Below are 27969 nucleotides of genomic sequence, written 5' to 3' on the forward strand. Positions count from 1 at the left end.
ACTCGAAGATTTTTTTTAAGTTAAAAAAAATTAAATGTGCGCTAAGCAGAACTGTAGTGTTGCTTAAAAAAATTTTGGGAACTACCACAGAAAAATAGTCTGCCACCATCGTCGCGCTGCGTTTTCTTTTGTGTCGACAAAAAAAGTGTGCTTATACCCTTTGCTCGTGTCTGCCACTTTGACATTATTTTTATTGCTTAAAAAACATTAATAAGGCAGACACCCAGGCCATTGATATTCCGACAGCAGACCGGTTGACTTTTTTGAATGTTATGTTATGTATGTATGTTAATTAACCATAATACTTCTCCACAGATTCGTGGACTACAACGGACTGGGTACACCATGAGCTTTCTTAAAATAATCTAGATGATATGCTGGTCACTTTAGGTTCCTAAAAGTCAATGACATTATTGTGTACCATGATCCTCTATTAACTGAAACGTATTGGCATGACGATAACTTTGTTTGTGGTTTCAATGTCAGTTGCCTGGACAGATGATTCTATAATCATAAATATAAGATTATAAACAATTGAACACTGCCTGAGGAGATCTTTTTCTATCCTGATGTCGAACTACATAAAGTAATTATTTATAATATTTCTATATATATATATATATCTTATTTAAGAAGAACTAGGCGGCGGCTATTTTTGCTGTTTTTACCTATAGCTAAAGAGATTGCTTGTATTATTCGTTGAGTTATATTTTAATGCAAGGAATAATCGTTGGAGAAGTCCATAGACTTTGGTAAAATAAACGAAATCAACGCAGGCGGGAGCTGGTTTAAAATAAAATATGATATTTTAGGGAATTATGTGTTTTGCATGCCTCGTCTGTGCAATTGTTTGTAGGTACACTGAAATCTTCAACGAGTAAAAGTTGTTAATCTATAGCAAATAGTAAACTCGACATCCTCGTAGTCGGTAGACAGGCATTGTCATCTTGTTAATCATCTCCGTAGATTCTTTAATAATTTATTTATATTCACACTTTTTAAACTCAAAATAACCTATATATAACTATAAATAATGTCCGAAACAATTGAAATTGTATTCATACAAATGAAATAAATGTGTAACAAAACTAAAACTATATAAAAGTATTTTTTGTAAACATATACAAGGATATATACTAGTTAAATATAAATATGCATAATAGTTATATATAATTAATAAAGATCTTATTTTATACGACAAAGGTTCATTATTGCGTGTCCACTGTCATAAGTACAAAATTTACAGAAAGTTTAGTAATTTTAAAACAAATTACGGGTACCGTATTTTGGTCCACGATAATATTATATTCAAAGAACTATTAAAGATGGTTTTTCGAATTCATTAATACATTATTATTTAAGAGATTCTTGAAGTTTGGCCTTGAGAACAGGAAAGTAAATAATTATGACTAGAAAACATATTTTTTTTATATTTATTCGTTAGCGATTAATTTTATGACAGTTGGAGACTTCGTCATTTGAAGTTTATAACTGTGCGTGAATTGACGTTTTGCATTCGATTTAATTTGACGGATTTTTTATTTAGAATTACTTTTTTTGGTGAGTTATATTGATTTATATCATGAGTATGTAACTTTTTGTTTTTTATCTGAAATAATATTACAAGAGAAAGTTTTTTTTGTAACGTAAAAAGTTCTGGATTATTTAAACTATTTCCAAAATATTTTAAACTTAATATATCGTGAACAGGCCGCTAGTTATGAATAATTGTAACATATTACTAATACTAGATATTACAATAAAAATAGTTTGATAATTGATGTCAATTATCAATAACAAGTAGGAAATTGAATAAAAAACCAATAAGGTATCATAGGGTCCAAACTTTTTAAATTCGTTTTAATTTTTATTTATTATTATTATTACTATGTAGGTTATAAAATTGTAAATACCGTATATTTATGTTGAAAGAAACGATTATCATTAATAAGAAATAACGAAACCTTGAGATAACATACTTGGAGTTTTTTTTATAGATAACATTTGGAAATTCTATTCCAAAAAGCTGGAAATAAATTGTAGATATTATTTTCTAATTGGCATACATATATTTTGTTTTATGTTTTCAAATACTATGGTTCGAAGCGTATTTTTAATTTATAAACTTTGATGAGGGTGATGCATATTTTAAATCGGCCGATTGTCACACTTGATTCACTTACTGTTTTGTTCAGTTATCTTAGACGCACTGAATTTGTTTACATTTGTGCAAATTTATTTATTAGTAACGCCCTCAATTTTACATGATTTAATCAAAGGCAAATTATTAGTTACACTATCAGTGTAACTTATCTCATTGTTCCCATAATAATCGCCTCCTTACGACTGACAATAGTGTGCCTTTCTTCGTTTTAAGAATATATCGAAGCGAGGCTTATTATTTAAAACTAAAATTGTGGAACAACGGCCACTTAACCATGTTTTGTCGTGTTTCTATAAGAAAATATAGAATCGCTTTAATTATTCCGACATTCGTTGGCGAACTCGCGACCAAAAACAATTTTGCTTTTACAAATGGCGGATAGTACCAAAGTTCTTTCTGAGATGTTTAGGCAAACCGTTTTTGATTAGCTAAATGTAATAACTGACTAAACTATCAAATAAGTGTGATTCTAAAACGTTTACGGCTATAAGTTCAGTCATCAGTTTAACAATTGATTTAAGAGTAAATATAAATTTAGTTTTTTTATTGAAGTTTATTTTGTCACGGTAGCTCTTATTGCGAGGCTATTGACAACCTTCAACTGGGATGCATCGCTTATTCATATCATGAAAAACCTCTGTATCGGTAATCAGATTTCGTTCATTCAGTTTGTATGAAAATTCGTAATATGATCACGCGACTGAACCAAAATTTGACTGTTTCGTCTTCAAATTATGACTGAATAAGTGATTCAAAAAAAGTTAATTTTTTTTCAAATTTTTTGTATCGAAATGTCCAAATAACGGTTCAGAACATATAAAATTCAATAATTTAATTTAAACTAGTTCATAAAGTAAAAATAATAATATGTATCTACTTCTACGATTTCGAAATAAAATAAATTTTTTATATTTCGGATATTTTTGGTATTTTTACCTTAGAAAGTATGATTATAAATAAATTACAATGCTCGCAGTGACAATGCGCATAGCGATCTTCACCATTGTTAACAACTGTCGTGCTTTATGCGAAAAGAGATAAATATTGATTTATCAGTAACGAGACTTGATTCGATAATTCAGCGCCAATATTTAAAGACGACTGACTGACCTTGGACTCACCGGCGACCGCCCGAATTGTTTTCGATTGACACATGATATTGACTAATATTTCTTTCAATGATCTGATCAATGATTCGGATATTTACGGGAATACGACCACTGGCGAAGATCTATATTTATTAATTTGGGAGTAGGTACTGAATTAAAAAATCGACGGAGATATTATAATAATATATAATTTTAAAGCAACTTTTTTCTTTAAATTTGAGATATACGACATCATTAAAAGATTTAACGTATTTAGGTACTTGTATTCTTCACGGATTATCAATTAAAGCGTTACATGTTTTAATTGATAATTGATAAAGCGATATTGAATGTATGCTAGTAGCAGAGCGATACGTGTATGGTGCATATCGTTTCATGATCAGAAAACTTCACAATTAATAAGTGACACATACACTTCTATACCCTTGAGTTGAGTAATGTAAATTTATAATCATTTGATTGACCTTCATAAACACATTATCTACATTTTATAATAAATTGTACTGTGACGTTTAAGCTTAGGTCAATAATACTTAAGACTTCTAATCGAATTCGTTTTATGAAAGTACAGATAACGATTCTCGACTGATATAGACAACATATCAAGACTATTTGCAAATACACAAAAGTTCGCTTACAATAAAAATGTATTAGATGACTAATAATACCTAACTAAAACAAATTACACGAGTTATATTGTTTTAATTAGTAATTACGATTAGTTAATCATTTTCACAGTGTGACGAAACAGCTCAGTGCTCTAGTGGCTTCAGCGTGCGACCCTCACCTCTTAGATCGTAGGTTCAATCCCCGGTTGTGGACCAATGGACTTTCTTTCTATGCGCAAATTTAACATTCGCTCGAACGGTGAAGTAAAACGTCGTCAGGAATTCGGCTTGTCTTAGACCCAAAATGTCGCCTGCGTGTGTCAAGCACAGGCGGCTGGTCACCTACTTGCCTATTAAATTAACAAATGGTCATGAAACACATACAGAAATCTGAGGCCCAGATCTAAAAAAAATGTAGCGCCACTGATTGATTAATTTACGCAACAAAATCTTAACTAAAAAGTGTTAATTTAATTAATGTTTTCAATTGTTCAAATAAAACTCAGTTCATAATGTAGTCCATTAAATGTTTTATATAACTATAAAACAGTATTTTGTTTGAAAATAATGTTGTAATTTTTAATATATTATGTTTGTTTGATGGTATTTCCATAATTTAGCACGAACAATACATAAAAACAAATAACGAATAGGTTTCGATAATTTTCTATGGAAAGTCTTTGTGTCACTCCGTGAGCGTATAAAACGGAACTAGTGTATCATTTATAAATTTATTTAATTAACATATAATATACGTATAATTTGTATTTACAATTTTTTATAACCAGCAAAGTAATTATAAAAATTATTAAAAAGATTTTTTTTTAATTAAAACTTTTTTTTAAAAGTTTGGTCCCTGTGGCAGCATTTTCTCGCTGTATAGCGATACTTATTCGATGAGCGAGGAAAACACCAGCTCTGGGGTTACCGGTATTATCTACCAAGCGCCAAGCGCGCGTTGGAGGAAAGACTCTTGTATTTGTGCCATTTCTTATTTTGTACCTGCTCTATGGACGCCCAAGATTTTTTGCTCGTCCGAAGTAGGTGAGACCTGGCAAATGTGTTCACACAAGTAGCATCCCGTATTAAAGCCCGTCCCATTTTCCAAGGGATCAATGAAATTCCATGTGGCCGCTTGCATCGTCTCTTACGAAGCCACACGGACACTTATGGTGACTGCACTCCTAAGCGGAGGCTAATGGCAATGCAAAGCGATTCAGGGTTCAAAAGAGTGCCAGTGTTTGTCGAAGGATAAGCATTAAGCCAACGACCGGTTTCCCTAGACCCCACAGCCACTCAGTCTGTTATTGAAATGTGACCTAATAACTTTTGGAATTCCGACACACTTGTTATCTTGCGTATCTCTAATCCGCCAAAGCAAATAGGAAGCGATGATTCCAAGAAGGTGTTTCAAAACGAACATTTAAAATAGATTCCAAAGAAGCTTTTAAATGATTATTCAAATCACTTAATAAAACTGAATGAATGATAGAGGGCTACAGCGAAATGCATAAGTTAATTTTGGAATAAAAATACAGAATTTTTTAAATGAACAGAAGACGGTGAGAAAGATCTTAAAATTTTGATATTGTATAATATTGTTAGCGGTAGTTGATCTAGTTCTTACCGTAGGAAATTAAACACTTCAATGATAACTTAATTCACTATAATTTACTTCACTGATTTTACGTGAACTGTATAACTTCAAACTTGTACAAAGAAAAAAGCCCGTCCACATGTGTCACAACCTTTTTTATAATCACAACTCCCTCCTCCGACTCGACAATCGACAATCGAGTCAATTCGTAAACAACCGAACGAGTCAAATGCACATGCGCACCTGTAGCAAGATTCTTAAGAATTTGTTTCATAAAAATGTTTAGAATTTAATTAAATAAATATTAGAAGCTAACAATATATTTTTCAAAGGCTTTTAAAATTGGTTCCCTAAGAGCAATAAAATCAGCGATTTTTATTTATTATTTTTATATTAGTTAGCGACTTTCATGGGCATCATATGGGCAACTACAAAGGACAGGATTTCTACAATATATAATTTAGATTGTTTCCTTTTAACACTCATCAACACACCTCATCGACACTTGACTTATGCTGTTTAATGGGCAACTACAAAGGACAGGAATTCTACAATATATAATTTAGATTGTTTCCTTTTAACACTCATCAACACACCTCATCGATACTTGATAAGTCAAGTCTTATGCTTTGCCCTGATTGGTCGTAACAATTTTCGTACTTTTATTCGTTATGTTACGATTCCAAACTTATAAATTATAACAAAACAAGTCGAATTAAATTATGGTTTTTAGAAACAGAAGGAATCTCAATTATTAACCAAAGCAACAATAAAAATCAACGAACAATTGTCTCGAACAATTCCTGATAATTCCAATGATTTATATAATTAATATAATTGTTCTTTTCATCATGTTTTTTTGTTTGTTTTGTTAGCATTTAGTTCAAGTTCCGCTTTATCTAAGGAATGCTTCGAAGTCTCTATCATTGATTGTATTTTTAAGGAAATGTGAAAATTCTAACATCAGACAGACGTAAAAAAGCAATGAGTTTAGATTTTTAAGCGTGTTCGGTAGTTCTAAGATGACAAGTTGTTTGGGAAGAATTTAAAAAGGCATGGGAAAAGGGTACAACACTTATTTGTAGAGAAAAAAAAACTATATTTTATTATATTTTGTTTTAGATAATGACAAACAAGAAGAAACCAAACAAGTCCTTGTCCACGGGTGAGTCGTTTTTTTTTTGTTTAAAATTCTTATTCGATATTTCGAGATTCCCTTTAAATGTCATCACATATGCATGTGTTTTTTGTATGTTCTTTGTAAGTGTGTGTATTTTGTGTGCTTCTTTAATATATAAATAATTTTTATAAGAACAGTCACTCTAGAGTGCCTTATCTTATACCTCACGTACTGTTTGAAAGTTAATAAAAATATCTTCATCTTATGAATGAACGCGTTCAACTGTGATAGATCAAACGAAACATCATAATATCTAACAATGTGTTTTAATATGTGAATAGAGACAGGTTGGTCTTCCGGTCTCCCTGTCCCACAGGCTGACGTAGTCAGTAAAATTTTCATTTTTTATAAAACCATAAATAAACATGTATAATTACAAATTAATTTACATCATCAATGTTCGCACAATTATAGCTATTGCTTTGTGTCTTCATATTTTTTATAGATATATAACCTTCTGTGATGTGCGCAATAGTTTGTCATCAATTATATCTAAAACATGCTGGTTATATTTTATAAAACAAATGGGTGTAAATTACGTACATGTCAAGATTTTAACATATTTTGTCCAATAAGAATTTGAAAGAACTCAGGGATTCAAAAAACTGGACCAACACTAATCTTAATTGATGAAATACACAAAAATATTGTCAGCATAACATCAATTTAACATAACATGGACCCACTGCTGTAGATTTACATTCGTTTTATTCAACTAAACCATAAACCCTAGACTAATAACATTGACATCGCTTAATGAGTGAGAGAACGGTAAAGTATTTATTACCGCGGCTAATAATTTAACTGCCCAATAAATTATTCAACAGTTTAAGGTTAACCATATACATCAAGTTGTTGAAATATTTTCATATGTATGTCTCGCTTCTGATAAGACTGGTAATGCTCTTCAATCGGTTGGCAAGGAGACATCTGAAATGGACTATCTATTTTCATTTGTGTCCAGCGCCAGATGACAGTGTACAGTTTTGAGGAAGTCTTTCACTTGGTACGTCCATCTTTTGCCTTTGTTGGTAACACGATGCGAATTGTATGGCTGAAATCTGATAATATGGCGGCATAGTTTGACCACAGTGCCGGTTATAGAACCAGGGTTAAACGGGCAGGAGGCTCATCTGATGTTAAGTGATACCACCGCCCATGGACACTCTCAATGCAGACTCGCAAGTACGTTGCCAGCATTTTAAGAATTGATAAACTCTTTTCTTGAAGGACCCTAAGTCGAATTGGGTTCGGAAATACTTTAGAGGGAGCTGTTTTCACATAGTGGTGGTGCCTGATAAAAACGCCCTTAAAAACGCTCAGTTGTGGAACGACGGACTTCGAGGCGGATACGTTTGGAATTTCGTATTCTGCCTCTGTATTGTTGTAAAAAATAACTTAAGATGAGGTTTATTTTGTTTTGTGTTTCAGGTAAACGTGTGACCTTCGTAGTGATTGGGTTGTTCCTTATAGTTATATCAATCGTGGCCTTTCTCATAGATCCGATACACATAGTTATGAGATATGTAAGTATTCGATTTTTTTATGTGGGTGATGATGGTGATGTTAGTTATGCTAGTGTTAGTGGTCCTATTTCACCATGCCTCCTGCTGATAGAGGACAAATCTTTGTTTTTAATTTATTTTATTCTTATTAATTACTTATCATGTGGAACATGGTGTAATGTTGCAGCTCCTTACAACCTTATGTAAAACAAAAAACTTAACGCTTAAAAAGAGTGGCGGAGAGATTATTGCCAGTTCTTCTCTTCCGTTCTACGAAAAATAATTTACTGCCAGTTCTTAAATGCTTGATTTAAGAAAATGAAAAAATTAGAAGCATTTCATATATATTTATTTTTTGACGTTCATAAGTGTATATTGTATATGAGTAAATGTTTTTAAATGTTTAAGCCCGAACGAGTCAAATAAGTAACTATTGCACATGCGCACTTGTAGCAAGATTCTTAAGAAAATGTTTCATCAATTTTTTTTGGAATTATATTAAATAAATATTAGCGAACAAAGGAAACTTTTTAGATTAAAATATAGATGATAATAAATCTTGAAAGTTTTGATCAGTGTTTCCCAAGGTTGGAGTCCACGCCCCACAGGGGCACAATTAGATTATTAAGAGGCCTATACCAAAACTTATTAAAATTTAGCTAATTTAATTTTTAGCTGTTTTTGTTTTCTTTTTTTTTGATTATATGTTTTGAAAACTTTACTTACGTTACTTACTATGTTTCGTTAATAATTTCCTAGTTTGTTCCTATCATTTGAGTATCTTATGAGAATAATTCAATTTTTTATTATTAAAAATTATGCTAAATTCAGGGGACATAAGCATTTTAGAAATGTTAATGTGTTGCATGCACAAAAAAAGTTGGTACACTGGTTTGGATATCTCATTTATTAGGGTCGGCGCAAAAACATATGTGCGTCATATTATTAGAAATCACGTGTTCCTCGCGGACATTCAAACCTTTAAATAAATTCAATCATTATCATAAAAAAGAGATTAGGTTGACGATGATAATATTTTGAGTTGATTTAAATTTTTGACACTATTATAAACATGTTTCAGCAGTGTTGACCTAGTGGCTTCAGCATGCGACGCTCATACCTGAGGTCGTAGGTTCGATCCCTGGCTGTGCACCAATGGATTTTCTTTCTATGTGCTCATTTAACATTAGCTCGAACGGTGAAAGTAGACACAATAAGGAAAAAACGTCGATGGCGTGCGTCAGGCACAGAAGGCTGATCACCTACTTGCCAAATATATAATACTCGCTAATTTAAAAATAATCATGAAACAGATACAGGATTAAGCCCAGACCTAAAAAGGTCTGATATATTTTTTTTTAATAAAAATGTTAACGAAAAATGTAATAACTATACTAAAATATTTTTAAGTGGTCAAGTTTGTGAGGTTGAACCTAGGAGGTTTAATCTCTGAAAAGCCACGATATTTACGAATCCGTTTCAGTGAAAAGTTGTAAAGATTTATAGGACGTATTTTTTAACCAATTAACGAGGAAGGTTTAGATATTAATTGTTTCAAACTTACGAACACATGCGAAGCCGGGACGGGTAATAAATATTATCGTATTATTTAAATGTTATCGTAAATTGATTTCAAAGTTAAATGGCTGACTTGACTTGACTAACTGTTAACTGTGTAACTGACCGAATTCAATATTGTGTAACTAATTACAGCAGTGTTTTTGTATGCAATTTCGAATTCTAGCATTAAAGTTAGCACTCGCTATTGTGTATGTCACGTCAATCTGGGCTCCGAACTTGGGCTTATGAAGAAAAATTTTAATTCATGTTTTACATAAAACGTTTATCTGAAATAGTAGTAGTAGTAGTGGTTGGAAAAATATCTTATATGCTTAATTTCTTTCGCGTTGTAGCAGTGAGCCAATAATATTATTATAGAGAAGAATTAAAGGTTTTTCCAAATCACTCTAACTAATTAACTAGATAACTAAGTCATTTCGCGACAGTTGTACTACAAGATGGAAGGACAATTACTGTAGACTGGTATGTCAATCGCTGTTTACCTGTTGTCTTGGAAAGAAAGAATTTGACAGCCCCTCGAAGTAGGATCCTCCTTCACCACGACAATGCTTCAGCGCACCCGGAAAGCGGACTGTTGAAAATTTGACTATGGCAGGTGTTGAGATAATGAGTCATCCGCGATACAGTCCTGACCTGGCACCCTGCGACTCTCATTTAATCCCGAGAACTAAAGATAAAATTCCATCGAATGCGACGATGTGTAGATTCTTCATCGGGATCGGAGATTACTTCAAAAAACAATGAAAGTATTGGCAACTTTCTCCATTAAGTTTTTCATTTTCCAAACATTTTTAGTGTTATCAAGGTAAAAGTTCTTGGGGGGCTATATAACAGAAAGTGTAATATATCACCTGCTTAAATAGTAAACTATGTATAATATCCTTTTATATTTTATTTTTATCTTTCAGAAAACAAGAATAGCTAAAGGCTCGATGCTGTACGAACTACTTCTGAAGCCAAATCTTCCAGGGGCATACGTGCAGGCGTACCTCTTCAATATCACTAACGCTGATCTGTTTCTAGCAGGAATCGATACTAAGTTGAAGGTTGAAGAAGTCGGCCCATTTACATACCAGTGAGTATCTTTATTATAGAACTGATCGTTTCGTTAAAGCAATTTTACCATATGATTTGTTGAAGTCACTGAAGTATTTCCGGTCAATTCGACTTAGGATCCTTCAAGAAAGCGAGTGTGATTCCTTAAAAGCTGGCAACGCATTTGATTAAGATCATTATTTTGTGCTTACCAATTTTTTTTGTTTTTTTTTTTTAATTTTATTTGTATATATTTTAATTGTACGTTTTCATTGTTTTTTGTAACATTTATGTTTACCTAAATTGTCATATATTTAAGATAAAAGAGTTTGTAACAATTACCGTAGTTTTAAAAGTAATATATAACTGAAGTTTTCTAGTTTATTGTCAATTTTAATTAGTAAAACAGTTAGCATATCGTACTCTGGTACGAAATAATATTTATGTCAAATTAATATTATAGAGAATATCGTACAAATGCTGATTTCGAGTTGGATGAAGAACTGGGAGTAATGAGGTATTCTCCAAAGCTCTTTCCCCGATTTGTTCCTGAGAGGTCAGTGGCGGATCCAAAAGACGTAAACCTCACCCTTCCAAACATTGCCATGTTGGTGAGTCTATTAAGCTCTTAGAAAAATACTTGCATGATGATTTATTATCGTATTTATTGAAAATTCCCAACAATTTTCCTACGCTGATGTGAGGAAAGCTGTGGTCGTGCAGACCGAAGAGCATAATCCAATTATTTTTTTTGTGATTTTCTTCAACATGTGGGTTCGAATCCCACCGGGATCAAAACGATGAAACATAATTGGGAATTACCTAGATGATGAACTTGTCACCATTAAAAATTAATAAAATTATGTTTTAAATTCGAATTATTCGCAAACCAACAAAATAAACATTACATATCCAGCTCGATATTCGATAGTGAGCTGATAAAAAAGCCAGAGTTAAGCGCCTATCTGGTACCTAATCCGCATTGCAAAAATTACTACCTGCTAAAAATCTAAAACTTACTTTCTGTACTTATATTTTTGAATATATAGATTGTATCTTACACTATACTAAATGCATTATGTATGATGTACTTTAATAAATAAAGTGTATCGTAGCTAAAGTAATTCTTTTATTTTAAGAGTGATTTACGACTGATGAATGAAAAAGCTATAGAGTACACTATAATATCCCCAGTTAATAGAGATTAAATGCTTAATAGAGATCAAATGCTTAATAAAGATCAAATGCTTAATAGAGATCAAATGCTTAATAGAGATCAAATGCTTAATAGAGATCAAATGCTTAATAGAGATCAAATGCTTAATAGAGATCAAATGCTTAATAGAGATCAAATGCTTAATAGAGATCAAATGCTTAATAGAGATCAAATGCTTAATAGAGATCAAATGCTTAATAGAGATCAAATGCTTAATAGAGATCAAATGCTTAATAGATATCAAATGCTTAATAGAGATCAAATGCTTAATAGAGATCAAATGCTTAATAGAGATCAAATGCTTAATAGAGATCAAATGCTTAATAGAGATCAAATGCTTAATAGAGATCAAATGCTTAATAGAGATCAAATGCTTAATAGAGATCAAATGCTTAATAGAGATCAAATGCTTAATAGAGATCAAATGCTTAATAGAGATCAAATGCTTAATAGAGATCAAATGCTTAATAGAGATCAAATGCTTAATAGAGATCAAATGCTTAATAGAGATCAAATGCTTAATAGAGATCAAATGCTTAATAGAGATCAAATGCTTAATAGAGATCAAATGCTTAATAGAGATCAAATGCTTAATAGAGATCAAATGCTTAATAGAGATCAAATGCTTAATAGAGATCAAATGCTTAATAGAGATCAAATGCTTAATAGAGATCAAATGCTTAATAGAGATCAAATGCTTAATAGAGATCAAATGCTTAATAGAGATCAAATGCTTAATAGAGATCAAATGCTTAATAGAGATCAAATGCTTAATAGAGATCAAATGCTTAATAGAGATCAAATGCTTAATAGAGATCAAATGCTTAATAGAGATCAAATGCTTAATAGAGATCAAATGCTTAATAGAGATCAAATGCTTAATAGAGATCAAATGCTTAATAGAGATCAAATGCTTAATAGAGATCAAATGCTTAATAGAGATCAAATGCTTAATAGAGATCAAATGCTTAATAGAGATCAAATGCTTAATAGAGATCAAATGCTTAATAGAGATCAAATGCTTAATAGAGATCAAATGCTTAATAGAGATCAAATGCTTAATAGAGATCAAATGCTTAATAGAGATCAAATGCTTAATAGAGATCAAATGCTTAATAGAGATCAAATGCTTAATAGAGATCAAATGCTTAATAGAGATCAAATGCTTAATAGAGATCAAATGCTTAATAGAGATCAAATGCTTAATAGAGATCAAATGCTTGACGAATTAGTCAGTCTAAAGATTAATAAGATTATTTTATTTGCATTAAACATACAATTATATTAACAAATAATGTCAACATTGCATGTTTAGCTGACTTATAAGTCATATTTGCGAGTAAATAAAAAAAAATCTGTGCCGTTACAACCTTTTTAGGTCTAGGCTTCAGATTTCCGTATCTGTTTACGTTTTCTTTTTAAATTTTATTTCAATGAGTTTGTTATTTTGGTTATGTAGGTTAAGTATATATAAGATTATATATTATTTTAATTGATAGGTAGGTAGTAGGTAAAAGTAGGTGGTCAACCTCCTGTGCCTGACATATCCTATCGTATGGGTGTAAGGCAAGCCGGTTTCTTCACGATTTTTCCTTTACCGACAATCAATCAAAATCAAAATCAAAAGTTTTTTTTATTTCAAATAGGCCTTTGCAGGCTCTTATGAAACGTCTAGTTGCACGGTTCCAAAAAGTGGGTCTCATGGAGTCAAAACAAAAACATTTAATTAAGAAATGATTTTTCAGGCTATAGCATCAGTGGTGTCCAAATCTGCATTTCTAACAAGAATTGGGTTCAATATGCTTGCCAAACAACTTGAGTCCGAACCAATTCTGAAGATATCTGCTCATGAGTTCCTGTGGGGTTTTGATGAACCCCTAATCAACTTTGGTCATAAGGTCATGCCTGGTGTCATTAAGTTCGAGAAAATGGGATTATTAGACAGAGTACGTAAATATATGTTTTATTTTTCGGCTCAAAGAATCTTTATTAATTCACTTAGTGAGAAAATTAAAAGTTAGGTCAGTTATGTATATCGCGTTATCAGATGATTAAAAAATAATTTATAATCTCAAACTCAAAATAACTTTAAGAAAAACACTTTTTGAACGGATTAAAGCTATGTATTATTAATAAAACTTATAGTTATTTACATAATTCTAAATTTTAAATTATCCCAACATTTCAAAATAACTTTATTGATAAAGGTACACAAGTACATTTATGAATGTTAACAGAAAAGATGTTAAATTGATTCTAAATTTACATTTACTACCAGTTCGCAAGTCAAGGGAGTAGAGCGGGCAAGAAGAACTCGCAAGAAACTCTCCGCCACTCTTTTTAATCACCACGTTTGAGTCATACAAACAGTTTGAACTGGTGAAAATCAATCCTAATGATCATTTAAATAATCGTCAAATTTATAAAATATTTTTGATAAATTTACGTTTAACGAGAGTTTTAAATTTATTATATTATAATTTGCTAATATATAATGCTGTATTTCAGCTGTATGGCATTATTGACATAACATATTTTATGTTGTAAGATTATTAAACGCAAAGTAGATTATATCTGAACATTTTCTCCTGCTTTGGATTTTTGTAACTGAAGCATAAAATTCTTTGATTTTTCCAAATTATACGTATCAGAGAAACATATATCTTTGTCTAATTTGATAATCCTATTCCCATTTTAAACACTCTATATAAGTGCAAAACAAATTAAAACTGTAATATTTATTTTATTTTATTTTTATATTTAATATTACAAATCTATTATCGACTGGCTATTTAAAAATAATAACAGAGAACTACTTGCTGATCCTTCTTGTTCATTCTACGCCTTCATTTGAGATCCCCAGTGCTGTATTATATAAATAATAAAATAAATAAAATAATAACTCGTTTATTTGCAAAGACAGTGTTACATTTAGATCGATTATTTATAAAATTCCAGCCATATAAAAAACAGCATGCAAAGGTCGTGGTCATTTTCATAATGTCATATCATAAGTACATGAACATAATATCAGAATAATACGTTAAGTCATTTATAAGCATATACGGAAGTGTTTTATATTCGGTAATTTATTTATAAAAAAAAAATTATTCCAGCTGTATGACATCGACGACTTCAGGTTAGAAGTGGGATCAACAACTCAAGATAAATTCGAAATTAAAACCTATAATGGTGAAGCTGGTGTTACACCACTCGGATATGATATTACACCGTGAGTATTATATGTTAAACCGATAGAAATCGGTAACTCTGTGTTATCTGGGGCCTTAACTAAACGTATTTAACTCATGTGAGATTGCAAACATTTTATTCATGTGCTTTTGGTGAGAGGCATTTCTAGGAGTTGGCCGTCCATCTCGTGGAGTGTGTTTTGTTCTGTAACTGTTCCAGTCGCAATTTTTTATATTTATCTTCATCGGGTGACAAAAGGCTGGCTTGTTCTACATTTGTATTACAATAACGAAACGCAATTAATACAAAAAATCACGGCCACCTATCACGGTTCATTAATGATGTGGAATGAACCTTGGCATAATCTATAGTCGTACATAACACTTGCAATATATATATATATATTGCAAGGATGCTTTAACATACGCCAGGACTGCACAACGCGTTGAAACTCTTGTCTCCTACGGCGACGTAGATGGGCTAAGGGATCCATCTCCCTGGCCCTCGACGCCTCTTCTTTAATGGCGCATAACAATCTTGCAGATTCTCTGGAAGATTTCCCACGTACACTGTCCTAGCTACTTTCACAATGTTAGCAACTAATCTTAACAACTTAACTAAGATTCTACCCAATTTTTAAAAATTCACTCTTAAAACAAGAATGAATTCACTCTTAATGAACGTCAAATATCATATGAGACGAAACATTGCGTTTAATTGTTATCGGACGTATAATGTCGCATGTCAATCCATATTAGACTAGTCATACATTTGACGAATCAAACAGTACCCGCTGTCGTTTCGCCTTTCGAAGTTTTCTAGTTTTTTTTTATTAAAAAAAAATGTGTGCGTGTGTAGTTAGAAGTGAAACTTCTTTATGACCTTATTTGTCGAAAAATAATCTACTATTTGCAACTTTACAGAAATTGCTTAAATAAAGTTATACTTTAACAAAAGGCTTGTATTATCATAGACATGAATACAAATAATACAATTATTATATTTAACCTTATTACTACTAAGATTATTACAGAATTTCATTATCATTGTTATTGAATTATTACTAACATTGTTATCGTTATTATATATTTTCGTTATTAATGGCTTCGAATCTCTTCGAATTAACCGTGTTAGGGACAAGAAAACGATGGCGATCTACGGAAAAATGTGACGCGTAACCGAAAAATGTGAAAGTACATTTTTTTACAACGCCGATAAGGAAAGGTTTCACTTCAAAAAATATCTTTAAAACTTACAGGTCCCGCTGTAACACCTTTGCAGATGCTTATGAGGGTCTTATATACCCACCAGACCTCACGGAAGACACACCTCTACGTCTCTACCGCAACGTGTTTTGTCGGATCTTCAATCTTCAATATCGCGACACGAGGACCATGGACTATGGCCCAGAGGTCTTCCACTACACCTTCAGTGACGATTCCTACTCAAATAATACAGATAACATATGTCTTTGCAAGAATGAGGACTGTGTTAATGGCGTTTCCGATATATCTCCATGTTTCTTCGGTAAGTAAATATATTAAACATTAGACCCACATGTATATAAACTTTTAGCAGCTTTTATCTTAAGTAATGATATAAAAATTTAGACAATATGAAAGTAAATTTATGTAAATATCTTGTCTTACACTCACATTCACATTCACACACATTCTTAAATTCCTTTCCCTTTGAAAATTCCAAAATTAATAATTAATACAAAATTCCACCCGTATCACCTCGACGTCCGACGTTCCACGACTGAGCGTTTTTAAAGCAGTTTTTGCCGCGCACCACCGCTATGTGGAACCAGCTGCCCACTGAAGTATTTCCGAACCAATTCGACTTAGGGTCCTTCAAGAAAAGAGCGTACAAATTCTTAAAAGGCCGGCAACGCACTCGCGAGCCCTCTGGCATTGAGATTGTCCATGGGCGGTGGTATCACTTAACATCAGGTGAGCCTCCTGCCCGTTTGCCCCCTATTTAAAAAAAAAATTATATTGTTTTACCCGTTTCCCTGTTTTTACCCTGGGCCACAATGCACAAACCGTGCGGGCCATACAAAAAAAAAATTAATACTTATGGAGCAAAAAATATGAATTTGGATAGGGATAATATTAATTAACAAGATTATAAAGGCAGCTTCGGACACATTAAATTATTTATTACTATCGGAAACGACACACGTTGTGTTTACATACATATATTCAATACAAAGTACAATTCCAAAGTTAAAAAACATCAAATGGTATATAATCTGAACTATTCTTGTATCCACTTAATCAAAAGCAAGCTATCCGCATGATAATAATAACTCGAAATAAATACAACCTATCTACTTTAAAACTTCCCATTTTAAATTATTCTAAATGTCATACTTAACCATAGGTTTTGCTGTCAGATTCGTTTTGTTATATAATTTTTAACAAAAGCAACGGCTCGACCTTTGTTTTCACTGATAATTTTTTCATTTTTTTGTGTGAACCTGCTACCTCCCCACCAATTTTTAGCCAAATTGATTCAGCCGTTCTTGAGTTATAAATAGTGTAACTAACAAGCTTTCTTTTATATACATAGATTATTTAATTACGCAACGAAAGCTTTTAAAAATAGATATTCCTAACCTTGTAACACTTTTCATTCTTACTCCGCTTTTATAAGCGACATCATGATGTTGTATTAATATTGTTTTTATTTAATAACATTAGCTCGTTAACTATTTCAAATAAACTCATTACCATAGTTATAGTTATATATATATATAAGTATAATGTTGACAATCCAGTGGCACTACAACACCTTTATTGCTTCTAAACCTCAAATTATAAAATCTGTTACAGTGATAGTTTTTCTTATAAAAGTATAATGTTGACAATCCAGTGGCACTACAACACCTTTATTGCTTCTAAACCTCAAATTATAAAATCTGTTACAGTGATAGTTTTTCTTATATAAGTATAATGTTGACAGTCCAGTGGCACTACAACACCTTTATTGCTTCTAAACCTCAAATTATAAAATCTGTTACAGTGATAGTTTTTCTTATATAAGTATAATGTTGACAATCCAGTGGCACTACAACACCTTTATTGCTTCTAAACCTAAAATTATAAAATCTGTTACAGTGATAGTTTTTCTTATATAAGTATAATGTTGACAATCCAGTGGCACTACAACACCTTTATTGCTTCTAAACCTCAAATTATAAAATCTGTTACAGTGATAGTTTTTCTTATATAAGTATAATGTTGACAATCCAGTGGCACTACAACACATTTATTGCTTCTTAACCTCAAATTATAAAATCTGTTACAGTGATAGTTTTTCTTATATAAGTATAATGTTGACAATCCAGTGGCACTACAACACATTTATTGCTTCTTAACCTCAAATTATAAAATCTGTTACAGTGATAGTTTTTCTTATATAAGTATAATGTTGACAATCCAGTGGCACTACAACACATTTATTGCTTCTTAACCTCAAATTATAAAATCTGTTACAGTGATAGTTTTTCTTATATAAGTATAATGTTGACAATCCAGTGGCACTACAACACATTTATTGCTTCTTAACCTCAAATTATAAAATCTGTTACAGTGATAGTTTTTCTTATATAAGTATAATGTTGACAATCCAGTGGCACTACAACACATTTATTGCTTCTTAACCTCAAATTATAAAATCTGTTACAGTGATAGTTTTTCTTATATAAGTATAATGTTGACAATCCAGTGGCACTACAACACATTTATTGCTTCTTAACCTCAAATTATAAAATCTGTTACAGTGATAGTTTTTCTTATATAAGTATAATGTTGACAATCCAGTGGCACTACAACACATTTATTGCTTCTTAACCTCAAATTATAAAATCTGTTACAGTGATAGTTTTTCTTATATAAGTATAATGTTGACAATCCAGTGGCACTACAACACATTTATTGCTTCTTAACCTCAAATTATAAAATCTGTTACAGTGATAGTTTTTCTTATATAAGTATAATGTTGACAATCCAGTGGCACTACAACACCTTTATTGCTTCTAAACCTCAAATTATAAAATCTGTTACAGTGATAGTTTTTTCTTTATTAGGTAATAAAAATTGTGTCACGTTATCTATCGTTGGACCTGAATGAACTAAATAATTATAAAAGATGAAATGTTTTTGTACGTTTCATAATACAATACTTCATGATTGTGTGTGTGTTGTGGTAACTATAAAGTCTATCTTATCGAAGGTCTCACGTAAAACAGACTTGTTTAAATTGCTATAAAATAAATAATTGATACCTAGTTTGATATTGTTTTTATAAGCTCAACATTGATGTATCAAAGAACCGATGCTGGGTTGCCTAGCAGGAAGCACCTAAATATACATACAATTATTATTATAATAATGTGTCTCTATGATTTTTTTGACTATTTATTTGTCTGTCTTGTTAGTTATTAACATAGCGTAAACATATGGGGTTTGATTCCTAACAAAAAAATTACATTACTACAGTACCTTAACACCAATGTGCCAAAGGGAGTGGGGGAAAGTTTGCGCAATGTATTTCTAAGGCTTGTTTATTATTTTGCGTGATTTTTTTTATTGGTTTACGCAATCTTGATTGATTTAGGTTCACCTTTTAGGACAGAATTGTATTTTTTTAAAGTGATAATTGCTAAGACTTTGCATAAAATTGTTTGTCTAGACTAAAAATGTACTTAAATATTTCAGGTCTAAGTTTTGTTCTGTCAAACGCGCATTTTTTGAACGCCGACCCCGTAATTTACGAACGGATTGAGGGCATAGAACCTGACGAGGAACTTCATGGCAGTGATGTGCTGATCGATCGTGTAAGTTATTTAATTTCCTTGTTTAAGAACTTTTGATTTACTTTGGCACACTCATACGGAGGTACACAATACCGTCAAAAGCAGTAATTTTCCCTTTTATTACTAGTAAATACTTTTAAATCGTTAAAATAGTTTTATAATACAAAATAAACAATTGAAAAAAAGGCGTCTTCGTCTTTGTCTTCCCCACAATTTCTTACTATTTAATGTTATATATTATATTTAATTACGACTACATTTATAATAATATCATTATATGCATTAAAGAAACATTGAGTTTGATTCTGTACTTTGAACACCTACATACGATAACGCATACAAGTCAAACTAGTTTCTACATGATTAATTTGTGTTTTTTTTTAGAAACTTGGCACAGTTATGGCCACAAAATTAACCTTACAATTGAGCGTCCAAGTTGCGAATGTTAACTTCAACTCAGCTACGAGCCCCTTCTCAGACATGATAATACCTGCAGCGTACTTCAAAATCGTAAGTTTTGCAAAGAATTTTGTTATTTGAAAATTTACTCAACTCCGTTCACATTTGCACTAGTCAAAGTTAAAAATCATTGATTCATATAGGTAACACAATGTACACTTATGAACGTCATTAAAAAAGAAATATACATAAATTGCTTCTAATTTTACATTTACTGCCAGTTCTCAAATTAAGGGCGTAGAACGGAAGAGGAGAACTGGCAATAAACTCTCCGCCACTATTTTTAATCGCCAAGTTTTGTTTTGTTTTACACAACGTTTGTAAGGAGCTGCAACCATTACACCATGTTCACATGACATCAGCAGGAGGCATGGTCAAATAGGCGCACGCACTTACATTCTCGTGGGAACGACACGCAAAAACATAGTCAAAAATAACTAACATCACCGCATACACGAATTCAAGTACACCACCAACCGTTTACGAGTATGACGCATGGCCAGCCATCGGCCCACAACGGAGAGAGACAACCCCACGCATGGACGCCGCCACAAGCGAGCATGACGATCCTTGAAATGTGGACTGGGCTACATAAGAAAATAATAATAATTGTATCTAACTGACTACTTTGTTTACCGTAACTCGATTAAACGAATAAAAGTAAAATTTCAAAATTTTAAATCCTTCTTATTCTGACTTCTGAAACTCTTGCGGGATATTCGTTGAAGAAAATACATTGACATTATGGCTTATTTTTCTTACCATCAACATTATTTACAGGAACAAGAAGATCTGGATGAGGAACTCAAAAGCAACCTGTGGCTTATCTACGGTATTTTGCCTCATGTGATGTACACCGTAGAGGCTCTCTCCTTCATCATCGGCTCGGTTCTACTAGCATTTGTTTTTAAATCCCATCTACCTCCATTACGCATGGAAAAAATAAATTTGCGCGATTTCACACAAGCACAGCCTCTTTTCGATGATAGGTACAAAAAAGATATTAAATTAGATGGTAGTTAAATTGTAATTTTACGTGGAAAAGCGCAAATGCAATGATATTCTACCAATAATTGCAAATGATACAGGAATTACAATCTATACGATCTCTTCACATAAATAAGTTTTATAATAGTTGTCACATTTATCTATTTTATTTTGTATGTATAGTTTCGCCTAATTCAACTGAAAAAACATGGCGTGTTTTACGGAAATTTTATTTGTATTGTTTCCGTCTAGCTAAAGTAGTTGAATTTTTAGGGTATACTAATACGCAATGCCAACCTGAATCTAATCTTAGAAGTAAAAAGCCAGTTTCTTATCTTCTTAATGTGTGATTATTTTGTTATAATCTACCGTATAAGATCGAGTCACTAAATGTTATTTTGTATATAAATTTTATTTAAGTTATTTTAATGTTAATAATAAAACATAATGTTTAATAATGATACAGGTAATTTACAATTAAATAATCTTAATTAATCTAGTATTTTTTTCTATAAAAATCACCTTCAGAAATGCTGATGTCACGCCCCCGAAATTCTAACATCTATATTATTTTTTTTTAATTCTAATAATATTCATTCCCATAATCATGATCTGTGTCATCACTATAGCTGTCACTGTCACTGTCACTTCTTTCATAACGTCTCTCCGCTCTAATGATATCCTTTATTTCCCCAAGTGGGGGATGATCATGTTCCACGGGCTCGTACACGGTCCTCGCTGGCAGTATTACTGGTAACTGTGGAGCTGGCTGCATCGGATATACACATGGGTTTGTACAAACTTGGCCGAAACAGCATCCACCTGACATTACTGTGCTATTATCCGCTCTTCCCTTCATAAACAACTCTCGGAAGGCTTGCGGTAGTGACGATTGCATTGCAGTACTGGTGATTATTGAAACTAATATGACTATCAGGAGCATTGTGTGCACTACTTGTGTTGGATTGAGAATCTACCATGGACATAATGGTTTATCGTTCATTGTTGAATACCGTCTTTGTTTTATAATCGGTTACGTATCGCTTTAGAAGTAGAACAAACCAACAGTGGTTTGATAAGTTTGATAAGTGGAATCATTGAACACGCAGAATCAAAAACTGGATTACATTTGTAAAATAACCTAATGCGCTGTTAAAACGTTTATTATGATAAAATGAAATATATGTATAACGACACTAAAGGTTTGTGCATTTATACAAAAGTTGTCGTTAAATGGAGAGAAAAAAACGCAAAGATAATCCTTCTTATTAACGTGTATATTGTTTATACATATTAAGTTTCTCATGTAAATAAACACATTTTTGTAATGAGAAAAAAAGTTATTTATACATTATTAGTTGCGGTCGACAACAATCTACACGTGAAAGCAATCCCAATTTGTAAATAACAGAACGAATTTCTTAGAAAGTTCGTATGCATGATGCCGACAGTCGAGTTTATTGCGGGCTAGGATATTAAGCGACAAAACAACGTACACAGCTCCGCAGTTTTTACTAATTTAAGCAATTTAAAAAGAACTTCATTACTCAATTGTTGTCGTTGTTGAAAGTGGGAGAGAATGCTATGTAGAGTGCATCATTGTATGGATGACAAGCTAAACCAACCGTAGCCAATGCATTTCGACGCTTTAGGGAGTGCGTCGTTAAATTGAGGGAAGTTAGTTTACACGGTATTTTCTGAAACGATGCAGTTTTTATGTAAAAGATACAGTAGATTTTTATTATAGCTGCAATATATACCTATATTATACAAACGGCATACAAATGATTTTCGTACATAGTTTGTTATACAGAACTGGACAGACGTTTGGCAACAATCTCACCTAATGTTATTGAGAAGGGACAAGTGGCCCATTGAAGGGCTCGCCAATTCAGATGCCAGTTTAAATGAACCCACATTATACTGTTTTTTTAGATATATTTCTATATATATATATATATATATATATAATCACTATATATTTTTAATTTCTAATAGTTTAGATAGAGTTAGGAAAAAATATACAAAAGTACGTTACGATTACGTTTATTACTTTAGTACAAAAAAAATAACAAAAATATCTATGCTATTTGGAAAGAAACTGATAAATTGCTTATTCTCTTATTGTCCGGAGGCTGAAACACCAGTTCCTTTTTCCCGCTGCTAAGAACATGACTCGCCACTCCATTACGCAACATCACCTGCTTATATCTCTGAGGACCAACATCATTGGACATCACCACAACTTGCTGTTTGTTCGCTGCATCCTCTCTGGCAAATACATTCATTGTCTGGTACCGTCTTCCGTCATCTCTACCTAGAAGCTGATCGGCCTCGATGTTGCTTATTTTCTTCTCGTATCTGATATCCCCATTATTGGAAACGTAAGTCAGCACGGGTCTAACAACTTCACGGTCGCTATCTGAACTACCTCGCTTCCTTAACATGCTGAGTCTTCGTCGTTTGAATTTCCTGCTCCGCCTAGAATCACAATCGCTTGAGTCGCTCGTCTCTTCGCTGGTCTCTTCACTGCATGATCTTGGCCGTTGCCTCCGACGTCTCTGCCTTGATTGTATAATTGGAGGCATCGGAACAACCATTACGGGCGGTGCTGCAGGTATACCTACTGGTACAGGATAAGCCGGTCCAGGTACAGGCATTGGTGCTATTGGTGGTAAAGGCACGGGGGCCTCACCCGGGCTACGACATCGGCATTTTTGATGACATGGTGAGCAGTACGAAAAGAATGCTGGAGTGCATTGAGGCATGCACAGACATGGGGGACATGGTGGACAGCCTTTTGGCCGTGGGGAGGCCACACAATATGTGGGACCATAAGCTGGTACGGCAACTTGGACTGGCATGGGCACAGGAACAGGTATTGCTATAGCCACATTTCTTTCTGTAGTTGTTGTAGTAGTTTTGGTAGTGTGCTCTGGTATTTCGATGGCGATGATTGGGATAGGCATAGGTGGTGGCATAGCAATTATGGGGGGTGGAGGAGGCGGCATAAAAAACGGATACGCCATTTGTACGTTGGCTCTCCTGATTAATGCGATCAGAAAAATAATAGTCCATTTATATAGACCCTGAAAGAGAAGAAAAAGTTAATATTTTCATACACTGTAATTATATTATTCATGAGACTTACAAAATGCATATTCGATGAGTAAAATTCGATTGTTCGCTACGTGAATGCAATTGCCTCTGAACATTTTACTTTTCTTATATAACCGTGTTCATTGTGGTGCGTAAATGTACAATATACGTTTTTCCACTGAGTATTGTGTAACTAGAAATTAAGTTTTCGATCGTTAAATCGATATCTTAGATTTTCCTTTCAAATATTAGTATGTATATTTTTTCTGTCTTAAATCTTGTAATACGTACTATGAATACATGCGTGTCTTTTATATACTCTGAATTGAGGTCGTGTGTTCAAACCCCAACTATACACCGATGTTAGTATGTAGTACAGAGATACATCAATGTGTTTTAGTATGATAAATCCTTGAATGTCCTAGCATGGAGAATCATAAAGTCAGTTGAAGATAATTCTAAATTCCTTGATTTAATTCAATCCAAGGAAAGAGAAACTGAATCATATACATCAATAGCTTGCATCACCTGTGACGATGTCAAATACAGCATTTGAGTCACCGCCTTTGAGCTTATCTAATGTTTGGCGATAACAGTCAATGCGAAGATGTTTCTGGGGAGTACCCCATACTTTAACCGACGACGATCCCTCCATCTGGTACAAAGATGCCTGACGCCTAAATATTCGTTTAATATTTTTTGAACTTGACTCATAACAATGCCTAGTCTTGCCCGTATCTGCTGATAGGTCACTCTGTTATCTTCTTATATCATGCGTCGCACAGCACTGATGTAATCTTCAGTAGTCGCTGTTAAAGGACCACACGCGGATCATCATTGAGATTTCTACGGCTTAAATCTCGTCAAACCAATTGTAAATAGTGGCACGAGATGGGGCTTTCTTAAGAAATGCTATCGCAGCCTATCATAGCTTTGTTGTTGAGTAACGAAAGTCATAATAAATCATTGACCGAAATTTTTTCGCGTCAGGTTCATTTTCAATTCACAAAAACAAATGACAAATGAATGCAATATACTACCACTCTCTCTGTTACCTCTTATGTTACCAAAAGGGTAACATAAGAGTTCTAAAATTGAAATCCAAAAAAAAAAATTCATTAGCAATGTTTCTTACTGGCCAGTTCTAAACATTTTCAGTGTTATCCACATACATAACTAGTCTGGCCATAAATACTGTTATATACAACCTTTCTCTTTTTTTCAACTTTTTAATTATTTTAAATTTGGAAAACGTATATTATTTTAAAAACTTCTTTCCATTTTTCGCCATTTCACATATTACAATATGGAATAGGGTGTTAAAGAAAATAGGATTGCTGTGATCGCCTTGTACAAAGTGGGTATGGAGCCGTCAGTCATATTCTAGACACTTCAAAAGCATATCAGCCGTTCATGTATCGTACTATCAACAGATACAACAACAACATGATACAGTCATGATAAAATGCGCCTATACCAATTACATTCGTGCATTTTCAATGAGATTTTTTGGTTTCAAAAATAATCTTGGACATGTCAATTGTATAGGTAATGGCGACAATAACTTCATAACATATATACCTTGAAAATTTGTAAACGAGTTTGTGTTAATTTCTAGAATCAATAATTCTGGGCTGATTGGTATTAACCGTAGATACAAGATACAATATATAATATACCATAAATCTGTGAAAATAACAATGAAACTCCAAAATGTATGTACGCAATAACTTCCTTTACTAAATTGGATTTTTTTTTGTGTTCGATATTATATAAACTTTATATACCCTTTTTTATGGTAATGGCTATAAACAGGACGATATATCATATAACCAATGTTGACTGTCTACCATTGGCATCATTTTACATAAGACTTTTTTTTTGTATAAATATGAATTTAATTACTCGATTTTTTAACTTCAACTACGCCACGCCTACATATATCAAATAGTAACTGTAAACGAAAATCAAACACACACAAATTAATTTTGCCTCAAAGGAGGTAATTTGGAGATGATAAACATGGTATGCTATCTTATTGAAATAAAAAATAAAATTTTCATAATAAAAACATTTATAAAATATTACAAAATTATAAATCATAATAACACTACATCATAAAACTTCTATTACTAATCTTTACTCCTCAACTTTTTTTGTAAGTCTAAATTTTTTCTTTTTATGGTGTTTTTGAGAATTTCTTTCCGTTTTCACTTCCACCTTTTCTTTTTCCTTATCAGGCTTTACTTCAACGGGTTCATCTTCAAACTCATCTATTTCCTGTTTTGGAGGTTTCGTTACTTCAATTTCATCATTTTTAACCTTTAACCAATCCTTTGCCTCACCTTTGCTTATCTTCTTCTCAAATATTACGTATCCATCTTTAGTGACATACTGCAGTACAGGCGTCAGTAACTCTTGTCTTTGATGTCTCCTTCTTTTTTCTCTATGACGTTTATTGGATCGAGGTTTTCGGTTTCGTCTTCCGTTCCACCATCCATCACTTTCGGACGTGTCAGTGATGTCATTCGAGGAGGTGTCTGTTTCCGAACTCGAATCCGTATCAGAAAAATATTGTGATTTTGGTCGTTTTCGAAAGCGAAACTTTTTTCTTGGATGCGGTCTTCGAGGACTTGGTTGAGGCTTTTTAAATGAGTTGTCTGGTGAATAGAAAGGCATAACTATTACTGGTAGTTTATGAGCTGGCCCCGGTTGTCCTGGCATTGGCATAGGTATCGGCATACCTCCAGGCATTGGCATGCCTCCAGGTATGGGCATCGGCGCAATCATACCAGGCGGCATTCCTGGTATTCCAGGCGGTACTGGTATGGGTATTGGTTCTGCATCCGCTCCCGGTGGCGGGGTTTGATAAAACGAAGGTGGAAAAGGTGGCAAAGAGGGAATTTGATTATTCTGTACATCTGCACCAGTAGGCATCCGGCAATGCATTGGAAGGTTCTGAGGGAAATATTGTATATTTGTCGGGCATAGTGGAAGCTCAGGTTCCTTTGCCGCAGTGTAAGATACATATAAAAGAAGATAAGTACAATATAATCGACACCGCATTGTAACTCAATTAAGTTATGACTTTTGATTCAAAACGATTAAAAGTCAACTATTATCAATATCACATTCTGTCGCTACTAGACTTTCCAGGCCACTTTTAAATACAACTTACTGAGTGGCTGTACTCCTATTTTATGCACACCTGTGTGGAAAAACAAAGGACCGTACAATGCATTATGTAACAGACAATATACTATTGTTGATTTCGTCTAATTGCATAACTTTTTGATTCAACATTTTGAGGCACTTTGATTGTGTAATCCGATTTATTTTTCTTAAATACATTTATTTCGCAAAACTCTCCCTTAAATGACTTACATATATCTATAATCAGATTACGTTCTTA

The 27969-nt window shown here is 32.8% G+C and overlaps 3 protein-coding genes across 4 annotated transcripts; 1 reads left to right on the forward strand and 2 right to left on the reverse strand.

Annotated features, from left to right (window-relative positions):
* The first annotated feature begins 1448 nt into the window (after positions 1-1448).
* LOC123708555 (scavenger receptor class B member 1-like) lies at positions 1449-21906 on the forward strand. 2 transcript variants are annotated; one of them, XM_045659325.1, is made up of 11 exons: positions 1449-1560; positions 6601-6643; positions 8090-8184; positions 10653-10819; positions 11243-11390; positions 13741-13941; positions 15112-15227; positions 16446-16714; positions 19915-20033; positions 20397-20522; positions 21252-21906. In XM_045659325.1, exons 2-11 carry the CDS (start codon positions 6604-6606, stop codon positions 21492-21494), a joined length of 1524 nt encoding a protein of 507 aa, XP_045515281.1. In that variant the 5' UTR covers positions 1449-1560; positions 6601-6603; the 3' UTR covers positions 21495-21906. The 2 variants fall into 2 exon arrangements, with proteins under 2 accessions (XP_045515281.1, XP_045515282.1); XM_045659326.1 differs by lacking the exon at positions 1449-1560 and adding an exon at positions 7486-7664 and having other exon boundaries at positions 6618-6643.
* A 1582-nt stretch (positions 21907-23488) lies between these two features.
* On the reverse strand, positions 23489-24738 carry LOC123708547 (lysine-rich arabinogalactan protein 19-like). The gene is made up of 2 exons (XM_045659313.1): positions 24610-24738; positions 23489-24547 (listed from the first exon to the last, which is right to left on the reverse strand). The coding sequence occupies exons 1-2, from the start codon at positions 24616-24618 to the stop codon at positions 23540-23542; spliced, it is 1017 nt and encodes a 338-aa protein (XP_045515269.1). The 5' UTR covers positions 24619-24738; the 3' UTR covers positions 23489-23539.
* A 1958-nt stretch (positions 24739-26696) lies between these two features.
* On the reverse strand, positions 26697-27623 carry LOC123708308 (protein diaphanous homolog 1-like). Its single transcript, XM_045658976.1, has one exon. The coding sequence runs from the start codon at positions 27621-27623 to the stop codon at positions 26697-26699; it is 927 nt and encodes a 308-aa protein (XP_045514932.1).
* Positions 27624-27969: the final 346 nt, after the last annotated feature.

The sequence above is a fragment of the Pieris brassicae genome, chromosome 4, assembly GCF_905147105.1.
Source record: "Pieris brassicae chromosome 4, ilPieBrab1.1, whole genome shotgun sequence".
In the NCBI taxonomy this organism is placed as follows: Eukaryota; Metazoa; Arthropoda; class Insecta; order Lepidoptera; family Pieridae; genus Pieris; species Pieris brassicae.

What these genes read in the sequence shown, in the direction of transcription:
- LOC123708555 (XM_045659325.1), top strand. Translation starts at nt 6,604, where the DNA reads ATGACAAACAAGAAGAAACCAAACAAGTCCTTGTCCACGG. An exon ending in TACACATAGTTATGAGATAT is followed by an intron (nt 8,185 to 10,652) that starts GTAAGTATTCGA and finishes TTTATCTTTCAG; the next exon opens with AAAACAAGAATAGCTAAAGG. An exon ending in TTCCAAACATTGCCATGTTG is followed by an intron (nt 11,391 to 13,740) that starts GTGAGTCTATTA and finishes ATGATTTTTCAG; the next exon opens with GCTATAGCATCAGTGGTGTC.
- LOC123708308 (XM_045658976.1), bottom strand. Translation starts at nt 27,623, where the DNA reads ATGCGGTGTCGATTATATTGTACTTATCTTCTTTTATATGTATCTTAC.